This window comes from Etheostoma spectabile, unplaced genomic scaffold (assembly GCF_008692095.1).
Source record: "Etheostoma spectabile isolate EspeVRDwgs_2016 unplaced genomic scaffold, UIUC_Espe_1.0 scaffold314, whole genome shotgun sequence".
Taxonomy (NCBI): Eukaryota; Metazoa; Chordata; class Actinopteri; order Perciformes; family Percidae; genus Etheostoma; species Etheostoma spectabile.
In genome coordinates, this window is record NW_022605583.1 from 248,555 (window position 1) to 259,888 (window position 11,334).

At 42.4% G+C, this 11,334-nt stretch overlaps 1 protein-coding gene across 1 annotated transcript in view; it reads right to left on the reverse strand.

Moving 5' to 3' along the window:
• The window catches only part of galnt16 (UDP-N-acetyl-alpha-D-galactosamine:polypeptide N-acetylgalactosaminyltransferase 16), an 80,472-nt gene that overhangs the window by 40,180 nt on the left and 28,958 nt on the right, over nucleotides 1-11,334 (reverse strand). The window contains exons 6-7 of the mRNA XM_032511079.1: nucleotides 10,136-10,257; nucleotides 771-858 (exon numbers count right to left, since the gene is read on the reverse strand). Of these exons, the coding sequence (XP_032366970.1) occupies nucleotides 771-858; nucleotides 10,136-10,257 (210 nt within the window). The remainder of the gene's footprint in view (nucleotides 1-770; nucleotides 859-10,135; nucleotides 10,258-11,334) is intronic.

Here is an 11,334-nt window from a genome sequence, read left to right on the forward strand (position 1 = left end):
TAATAAGTTAATGTTACGTAGTGTTAATGTCAAAAAATGTGACAAACATTGAAAAAAAGTGTTGAAAAAAGGGACAGGAACATAAGAAGAAGTTAAAAACATCGATAAAAAGCATCAACAAAAACCAAAAAGGCCTTTTAACTGTTGTATAGTATTCTTTTGCTGTTTTTAAAATGTCCTATGTACAGAATGTATACGCTGTACGGTGTCCGTGTGCCGAGTAAGGCGCTCTTAAATAAAATGTATTATTATTATTTATTATTTAATTCATCTAGCAATTTGGGTGGCAGTAGCTCAGTCCGTAGGGAGCTGAGTTGAGAACCGGAGGGTTGCTGGTTCAAGTCCCCATAAGGACCAAAAAGTACGAGTAAGAGTATGGACTGGTAGCTGGAAGAGATGCTACTTCACCTCCTGGGCACTGCCAGGTGCTCTTGAGCAAGGCACTGTACCCCCCCAACCACTCAGCGTGCTGTTCAGCTGCCAGCCCCCCCCCCCCCCCACTCTGACATCTCTCCGTTAGTGCATGTATAGATCCTGAGCATTTCAGGCCTGTGTGTGATTACTAACAAAGTGTGTACACAGAGTGTAAATTGTAATTTCCCCACTGGGGATTAATAAAACAAATTTAAAAAAAAGTTTTTAATGTGAGTTTGTAATTTTCCATCAGAGATGGAGATGAGTTTGTGAAGCAGGGCTTTTCCCTGGCTGCAGTCAGCGGCGTGTGGCGTTGTTAGCCGTGACTCTACAGGACTTGAGTGTTGGGTCCTGACCTCCTCTCAAGTCGGCGGAGGCAGCCAGGTAGGCGAAGTTGTCCAGGCTGATGACGTCGATGATGGGGCTGACCACTCGCGTATGGTCCTGCGTGGGAGGAGAGGGACACACGGACACGTTACCATGGAGAACTAATGCCCACCAAACACCAGAAGACTTGGAGAAGACATTTATTGTGTAAAATCAAGTTGCATATTAAACTGGGCCTTCAATAACATGTAGGGCGGCCTAAAGCCTATATACATACATTTTCAGTGCCTAGAATACTAAGCCAATAAAATAATAATTGTTGGCCGGATTTTAAAAATAACGTAATATTAAACATACACGTGGCACAATGAATCCTTTGGAAGTAGCTTTATCAGAAAACGGTATATCACTGAAAACACCAGTGAAACATTTATTCAGCTTTTCTCCTCCACACCCGCCCTCTCTGGGCTCTCAGTCACTGAGCTTGTAGATAATTTCAACTGTAAAATTACAAGTTATTGATGCCATGCTCCCACTAAGGTCAAAGTTGTCTCTGATAAGAAAAGATCCATGGAGAATGTCTACTGGTGAGAACAGAAAAAAGAGAGTGTAGGAAAGCTGAACAAAGGTGGCGAAAAACAAATCTCCTGGTCCATTATAACACCTATAAAGAGAGACTTCGCATTTTAATTTGGAACTGAGGAATGCAGAAGGTCCTTCTCTCTGATATTATCTCTAGAAACATAATAATTCACGTGCTTTGTTTTTGCTACTGTTGATAGGTTAACAAACCCTCCAGTACCAGAGTATCTGAACTTTATCTACCAAGGCCTGCAATTACTTTGCCTCCTTCTTCAAAGACAAAATTCAAAAGATTAGACAAAACAGTCAGTGCCTCCATATCAAGTTCAGGATATGTGTTGTCACAGTGTTCAGCAAAAATAGTTCCAATATGACAGAATTCACACGATCAACCATACAAACCTGGAGGACTTATTCAACATCTGAAAACCCGACCTGTTGCCTTGTATTCTACCAACGGGACTTTTCAAAAATGTTCCAATTGTTTGACTTCTGATCTTCTACAGATTGGTGAACACATCTCTTTCAGGAATCTTTCCACAGGCCCTGAAACTGCAGTAACAGACCACTCTTAAAAAGAACAACCTAGACAAGTCACTAATGAGCAACTATAGGCCAATATCAAACCTTCCGTTTTAAGTAAAATCATTGAAAAAGTAGTCTTTCAACAACTCAACCATTCCTTGTCACTAGCAACAGTTTTGATACCTTCAGTCGGGTTTCCGACCACACAGCACTGAAACGGCTTTGTCAAAGTCTTAATGACATCCACCTTAACACAGAATGGCAAAATTTCAATCTTAGTATTATCGATCTCAGTGCGCATTTGACACGGTCGCCATGACATATACTAGACCGATTGGAAACTGCGTTGGCCTTTCTGGCTTAGTTAAACTGGTTTGAACCTACCTAAAGAATAGGGAACTTTGTGTCTATAGGTAATTAGCATCTGGCATACAAATATGGTGCGGAGTCCGCAAGGCCCATTCTGGGGCCTCTTTTGTTAACATCTACATGCTTCCACTGGCTCAGATTATGGAGGAAAAACAAAAATAAGTTACCATAGTTATGCGGACGACACACAAATTTACATAACCTTATCGCCAGGGGACTATAGTCCAATACAAAACTGACTGTGTGCATCGAACAAATTAACGACTGGATGTGCCAGAACTTTCTGAAAATGAAGGAAAAACTGAGGTGGTGTTTTTTGGAAAAAAAGGAACGATAAAAGTCTGCGTCAGCTTCAAACAAAAATGTTAAAAACAACAGACAAAGCCAGAATTGGGTGTAGTCAGGACTCAGACCTGAATTTTAACAGCCACATTAAGACAATAATAGTCAGCCTACTATCACCTTAAGAATATATCAAGGGTTAAAGGATTATGTGTAAACAGGACTTGGAAAAACTGGTCCAGCTTTCATCTTCAGTAGACTTGACTACTGTAACGGGGTCTTTACAGGTCTCCCTAAAAATCAATCAGACAGCTACAGCTGATTCCGAACGTGCTGCTCGAGTCCTCACTAAGACCAAGAGACTGGATACATCATCCAGTTCTGAGTCTTTACACTGGCTTCGTGTCTAAAGAATTGATTTCAAAGTACTCTTGCTAGTTTATAAATCCCAACGGTTTAGGTCCAAAATACATTTCTGATCTGCACTACACTATGACCCCCAGACCTCAGGTCATCTGGGACAGGTTTACTTTCTGTCCCAGAGTCAGAACTAAACGGGTGAAGCAGCTTTCAGTTTCTATGCTCCTATATCTGAAATAAACTCCCAGAAACCTGCAGATCCGCGCTACTCTCAGTTCTTTTAATCAAGGCTGAAGACCTTTCTTTTGAGCTGCCTTTTTAAATGACTGCTCATTTCTTTAAATTTCTTATGCTGCACTGTAACTTTTATTTTTGGTTATGTGTCCTAATGTTTCTATTTGTTTTTAACTGTCTATTCAGTGTTTTATTAATTTTTAATGTTTATGATTTTAACTGTTTGTACTTGTGTGTTATTGTTAACTGATTTCGGGTTAAAGACTTGAATTGCCCTGTTGCTGAAATGTGGTCTACAAATAAAGCTGCCTTGCCTTGCCTATCTGTGGAAGGTTACCTTACCTGGAGGCCAGGAAGCCTATCATCCCCGTGTTTTCACTAATAAGCTGATTCATATTTGATAATACTATGTCGGATTCATGTTAAGAGATTTTAAATTAAAAAAAGTCAGTTTTAAGGTTTAAGTCAGTATTTTAATGCATTTTTATAAATCATTATCCATTACCATTCACTCACAGCGGTGAGAGAATTTTAACATCAAATGGTCCCATATAGCTAAGATACAATATTTCTATGTAAACCAGATTGTTAAATACCTCGACGGCCTTATCATTCTGAATAATTACAACGAGAACCTACAGCCCCATATGAAGAACAGATGAATTGCAGAGAAGGGATTTCTGGCACAGCGTTAATAACTACCAGGGTCTAAGAGAGGTCAAACCTCTGCTATCCAAAGGAATGATGAAACTAATCCTGGAGAAACCCATTTCATCTTTCTTCTAATTAGGCGAGGACGTTCTCAAACCCAGCCAGAGAGGTGCTCATGTCAGAAAAAAGAGAGAAGCATCTCAAAGATTTATTTCCAAAAATGAACTTCTAACACTGTGATTCAACCCCCCTGATTAGCATTACTGAGCAGTTTATGAACACTTAATAAATGCAAGCAAATGTAATGCCTGTAATGATAACTGTCTAGTGACACATCTGTAATAATAATAATAATAATAATAAGTAACTTTATTTCTAAAGCACTTTTCTTAAATCAGAATCAGAATCAGAAATACTTTATTGATCCCCGAAGGGAAACTATGTGTTACAATTGCTCAGATATTAGAAATATAAGAAATATAAGGAGTGTGGATATTTACATAGTTAAAAGTTACATTGTTTTTAATGCCTAAGGAATCTGTCTCTTCTCTCCCTGACCCTGTCTTTCTGCCTGAGCAGCACTGGTTGAAGATGAATTATTGATTAATAACGTAACTAATTCCACTGGTCGGACTGTTGCAGACTGATCCATGCGGTTCAGGCTGCTCCTCATCCTGAACACGGGCCTTTTTCGGAAAATACGCAGAAAATACTTTTCAGTACTCATCTGGATTGAAGCAGCGAACATTCGGTGTAAGAGTAACAAAATGACATAACCTTATTAATATTAAAGTATTTGATTCACAGCTGCTACGTAGCCTGTGGTGTTTTGACCTCGACAATCCAACTGCATTTGACCATAAACCTGGGACTAGTTCAACTTTCTAAAGCAAAAGGGGACGGGACTCCAACATCAACACACTGACAACGTTGGATTCAGAATAGAAAACATATCTTATGATGATTCACGAGACACCAACCTTTCATCAACTTGGGAATTTCGCCAATGACCTTGTTTTCGAAGGGGAGAGGTGTGCGTGTGCGTGTGTGTGTGTGTGCGTGTGCGTGTGCGTGCGTGTGTGACATAGAGAGACGACTGGAGGGCAGGGAAAGGAAATGCAGCTGAATGAATACGTTAAAAATTGACATAAATATATGTTAAAAATGTATATAAATAATGTAAAAAAAATATATAAATGAATAAAGGAAAGCACTATGTGTGGCTGGGTTGGATCAGTGGTGGAGCAGGCGCACGTTTACTGAGAGGTTTGTGCCTTGACGCAGAGGTCGAGGGTTTGATTCTGACCTGTGACAATTTCCTGCATGTCTTCCCCCCCTCTCTCCCCCTCTCTCACCTAACTGTCCTGTCAAAAATTAAAGGTGGAAAACCCCCCCCCAAAAAAAAGAAACGCAATGTGTGGAGGTCGGTGTTGAGTCAGTGGCGCACCAGGAATCAGTCTGTGTAGGAAACACTGGGTTCAAATAGAAAGTGACTGTATACATTTATGTAGTTCTGTGTATTTATAATGTTTCTCAGTGCTGCATTTCTTTTCATCTCTTTGTAATGTTTCGTAGGATTTAGAGCACTAACCGAAACGTGTTGGTCTCACAAGAAACCTGTTCGTGATTTGAAGTTTTCACCTTTTCCCCAATAACAGAAAAATTAGCAACCCCAAATCTGAACTCAGTCCTCCCACTTGTTGTATCGGATGGGAATGAAAAGACATAAAAAAATGATACAATACATACAAATCCTGACCTGTGGATTTAAAAAACAAGGTATCCCAAAGTGTCTAAAGCTTGTGCGACCCTTCACTCAGACAACAATCTTCATCAGGATCATGTGAAGGTTCAGCAAAGCACTTGTCAAGAAAATAAATCAACTGGAATATGTGACAAAACACAGGTTTAATGATGGATGTCTGTTCCGATAAGGAGAGACGATTTACTGGAACAGCCATGCATGGAAGATTAAAGTGGAACTTAACCCTTCCTTTTCCTGAGTTGTGTGGTGTTGTAAGTTTGTAGTGTCATTTGTGGTATCATAAGGAACATTAGAATAACAACGTGATAGCTTGTATTGTGCAGAACATGAGCACCTCCGAATTCTTCCCCCAGTTCATAGCGAACAGATGAACTACCTCCCGGCTGGAGAACCATGAAGCTCAAAGTAAACACGGTGCAGAAGAGAACTGTTGATTCCTGATAGCGAGTGCTTGTTTGGGCATGATTGTTGTCTGCAGCGCTGGAAGAAGTATTCAGATCCTGTTAACTTAAGTTGAAGTACTATTACCAATACTCTGTTTTGGGTAAAAGTCCTGCATTGAAAATGTGGGAGGGAAGTGCCACTCTGCCAGAGAGCAATTTGGAAAAGTGATGCTCTCAACAGCTTTGAGCAAAGGATATTTATGAGGCGTTTAATGAGTCTCTGTGATTTGCTAAATGCATGAAGAGGCTGCACTTCCAAAATGGATGTCAATAATTATCTCTCAACATCTCGACCCCCTTTTCCTCTACTTGTTCTCTCGATCTGCGTCTGACTTCGTTACAGTGTCAGCGGGCTGTGGTTCTGTCCCACACATCTGGCTGAAATTTAAGCTCCTCATTCTACTTTATGTCAATTTGGGAGAGCGAATCGAGAAAAAAATGAACTGCAGAATAGAATAAAAAGCTTTGAAACTGGAAATGGGTTTTGTGCACAGTGAATTCAACCGTCTCCAAATGTAATTTGGCGTGTGGAGATCTCTATGTCTCTGCTTCATCGCCCAGTAATGTCACAACAGTCTCGAAGCAAGAGACCAACGGAGAGCACGCCGTCTGGCTGGGGCTAAAAGGTCAAGAGCTTTGACTCATCTTCCCGGCTCTGCACGCTTAACGCTCACACACTTTATTTATTTTTTTATTAGATATTGTGTTGTTAGTGGTATTTTAACTTCACAAAAACATGGCCGAAGTATACTCTGTTGATAAATGGAGGCATATTATATTGAGCAATTAGGAATAAAAGAATACACTAAATTTAAAAAGGCAGTCAGTGAATAGAGGCAAGACAAGAGGGCAGAGGGGCCGCATCTAACCAGCCAGGGTCCATTATCAGCTACTTGGGAAGAGCATAACTGCGGTAGCTACATTTATTCAGCACATTACAATAATTCTCCACGGTCTAAAACAGGTAATGACTTTTAAGAAGGTATTAAATGCCCCCCCAACCTGGAGAGTCTGTGTATGATAGGCTTAAATCTCTAATCCCTTAACATCTGGGAGTGGAGGGGTCTACTTAATTACTATGTAAATTCGAGGGCTTTTACTTGCTGCGCTAAATTAACAAATCAAAAGGTGTCATTGTGTTGCGTTAATGAAGACTGGCGGCGATCATTCTTCAGTATTCCTTCTCTCAGAGGCCTTCATCAACCCAGGGCCGTGGCCCAGGGGAGACTAATGAACCCAGGTCGGGCCGGGCCGGGTCGGGCCGGGCCGGGCCGGGCTGGGCCGGGCTGAGGAATTATCACTGCACTGCACTGCGCACTCCTGAATGCCAGACTGAAAGATTGTAATGAAAGCTGGATGAGTCATAGCTGCCCAGAGCCAAGGGTGAGTTCACGGAAACCCACTCGCAATGTGTAGAGTCTTCTGAATAAACCATCAGTTTTTTCAGTAGAGGCTTCTGAATATATGAGTTTTGACACATTTTTTTTAGGGGGGGAGGGGTAGACCTATTGTCTCATGTATTTTCTGAACAAAACAGCTGACTTTTGTCCTTCAGCAAAGCACAAATAAATGTATTCTATTAAAGGAACATTCTGGGACTGGCTTTCTTGCTGAGAGGTAGATGAGAAGACCGCTCCCACTCTCACGTCTGTACACTAAACATCAAGCTACAGTCAGGAGATGGTTAGCTTAGCTTAGCATAAAAACTCTGGGGGGAAACAGCTAGTCCCGCTCTGTCCAAAGTTGTCAAAATAGACCTGCCAGCACATCCAAAGCTCACGTATTAATTTAAAACAGCAAGAAATAATCCAACACATAATCATGTGTAAAAATTCAAATCATAATTTTAGCACTTTAAGGTTCTGTACACACGAAACAACTAAAACATAAAGTGTTAATTAGCGCGCTTTAAAGGTGCTGGTGGGGAAACAGTGTTAGCTTCCCTCTGTATGCTAAGCTTAGCAGCTGCTGGCTTTAGATCCATTATTTACACTGCATAAGCAAGGTAGCAATCTTCTCAGCAAACCCTCCTCAAAAGACTGACTAAATGGATTTCTCAGAATGTCAAAAGATGTAATTAAAATGCAACATATTCTGTGCATTGAAAAGGATTGGAGAAGCTGCTAAACAGCAGAGGAGGGAGAGGAGAAAAAGTAGACAAGATAGCTCAATGCCAGTGAATAAAGTTGTTTTTGTGACGGAGACTTGGGAATAACTAGCACAGGTGAATCCAGGCGGCTCAGCCAGACGCAGCGCTTCCTTCAAACCAAGGGAGGGGGGGGAAATGGGAGCAGCTGTGTCTGAGTGTCAGACTTTAGTGGGAGCACACACGTAGGGGAGAAGTGATTACTGAGGAAAATATGAAATGAAACCGCTCCTGCTGCAGAGTTAGTGGGAAAGTGTGCCTGTGATTGAGGGGGGAGGAGGGGTGAGAGCCCAGTCACAGGTTAGTAATGTCAGGGGAGGAAGGAGACAGCCAGCTAACAGCCTATAAATCATTAGGGAGCGATAAAGGTTTCCACGGCTACATCTCCATTCTCAGACATGTCTTGGTACGTGAAAGTGATACAGAAAAGCAGAAGGAAACAGTGGGGGCTCACAGCCCGAATGCAGTTGAAGGTTTACATGAAATTACCATGAAAATGGAAAATGCGACAAAAAAATCCCCCTGATAATGAAAAGTGTCGCATTTCATCCTGGTCCCATTTTGTTGAATTGCGAAACATTCATGCGTGAATGTAACGCCGGCGTCCCTAGTGGGCTGCATAATTCAATTTGTAGGATGCGGGGAATGTTCCCACTGCATGTTTTGGATTAGAAATGGATCCAGCATGCAGCCTGGAGCCAGAAGAAACGCTGTCACCATGCACAACCACACAAACCACCACAGGAAAAAACACAAAACAGACCACAAACCCTCGGGAGTCAAGTGGAAAACGGATTGGTCGGGAATATGTCTTCATGCTGGCGTGAAGCCAATTAATTCGATTAGTTCTTAGATCACTGTTTTCCAAAGCCCAAGATGATGTCCTCAAAGTCTTGTTTTGTCCACAACTCCCAGATATTCAGCTAACTGTCACAGAGGAGTGAAGAAACTAGAAAATATTCACATTTAGGAAGCTGGAGTTTTTTTTTCATGAAATATGACTGAAGCCGATTAATGGACTATGAAAATATCCAGAGAGCAAGCTAGACTATCTGTCCAATCGGAGTTTTCTGTTGCAACGACTAAAACAACCTTTGAACATACACATGTTCCACCAAAACAAGTTCCTCCCAGAGGCTATTTTGCAGAGGCACCGTGGCTCTGTCCGGCGCTTAGCCCCGCCTGAGAGGATTGTGATTGGTTTAAAGAAATGCCAATATACCAGAGCATGTTTTTTCTCCCATTCTGGAATGCTGGGTGGACTGGCCAGACCAGATATATTATGACTTCAATCTGAACAAATTGAGTTTTCATTTAACAATATGCAGAGCCAACATATTACATCACAGCCAATAAAATCTACCCTGAATAGGAGCAAAATCCCCTGAAGCGTTACATCGCAGGGCCAGGAAAAGCACCCGTGTGTATGTGCGTGCGTGTCTGTGTGTATGTGCGTGCGTGTCTGTGTGTATGTGCGTGTGTGTCTGTGTGTATGTGTGTGTGTGTCTGTGTGTATGTGCGTGCGTGTCTGTGTGTATGTGCGTGCGTGTCTGTGTGTATGTGCGTGTGTGTCTGTTGTTGTGTGCGTGTGTGTCTGTGTGTATGTGTGTATGTGCGTGTGTGTCTGTGTGTCTGTGTGTCTGTGTGTATGTGCGGGCGTGTCTGTGTGTATGCGCGTGCGTGTCTGTGTGTATGTGCGTGCGTGTCTGTGTGTATGTGCGTGTGTCTGTGTGTATGTGCGTGTGTATGTGTGTCTGTGTGTATGTGCGGGCGTGTCTGTGTGTATGTGCGTGCGGGTCTGTGTGTATGCGTGTGTGTCTGTGTGTATGTGCGTGTGTGTCTGTGTGGTATGTGCTTGTATGTGTGTATGTGCGTGTGTGTCTGTGTGTATGTGCGGGCGTGTCTGTGTGTATGTGCGTGCGGGTCTGTGTGTATGTGCGTATGTGTCTGTGTGTGTGTGCGTGTTTGCGTTGCATGTATTAAGTGTCTAATTGGAGAGTGTGAGTGACGGTAGACTGTGAGCCTGTGGGCCTGTACCTCCTTGACTCTCTGGATCATCGGCTGCAGCCAATCAGCGTTGACCTCGCAGTGGCTGTCCAAGAAGGTCAAGATGGAGGCTGACGCCGTGTTGGCGCCTCGCACACGTGATCGGATCAGACCTGGGGGAGAGCACAGGGGGAAATGACACTGAAGTCCAACACGGGTCAAACATCCACAATTTGACTAAATTGGATGCTGCTTCACTGCAAGTAAGGATGTCAACATTTTAAAAGCATAATGTTGCTAAGGGACTGCTACCATGAAACGCACATAAAGCACATTGGTTATCACTATTAAAAAGGTGCACTCCACTGATTTAACATGTTCAATTTATTGCTGTAATCTACATCTACATCTTCAGTGGCTCTTAAGGGATAGTTTGGATTTTTTTGTGGGTTTGTATGAAGTACTTATCCATTGTCAGTGTATTATTTGTCAGATGGCGCTCGGTGCACCTGCATTTTAGACTAAAAACATCTACGGTTTATCAGTGTACGTGTGCGATACATTCAGAATATTTCCCCCATTTTTACCTTCCTGTCAGACAGCCCTTTCCGACAGGGAATCAGACATTATCGCCTTTATCTATGCTCTCTTCAACGCCGATAGACTCCTTTAATAAAAAAAGAGTCTGGTGGCTTTTAAGAGAGCATAGATAACAGATACAAATATTCTAAATGTAGCGTACACTTAAACTAATATTGATTTCTTTTAGGAGGCTAAAATAAGTTACATAATCCGCAGTCCCTTGGGGCTGCCATGTACTGGTACAGGTAATACACTGACTACGGGTAAGTCAGTCTCAATTCACGCAAATTCAACCAATCAGCGTAACTGTGGTACGACTTGCAATTTCGACCAATCACCAGAGTTTCCCGCGACTTCAACCAACCCAGCAGTCCCAAGTCCCAGACTTTGAATCAGTATGTGGCCAAGCGGGAGTGAGATCGGGTTGACGTCACACGTGTGTGGCCTAATTCATTTCCGTGTTTCTGACGAGACGTGTGGGACTCGAACATCTCACATTTACCAACAAAACATACAGCGAAAGACAGCTGCCATCTGTTTACATTTTAACGTCAATGTACGCTGTAACGATTTTTCGCTCTGATGTCACTGAAGCGGCCGCTGTTTCAACCCTGTCAGCTCTCTGCAGCGGGGGTGGGGGGGTGGGGGGGGGTTGCTGCTGAGTTCCC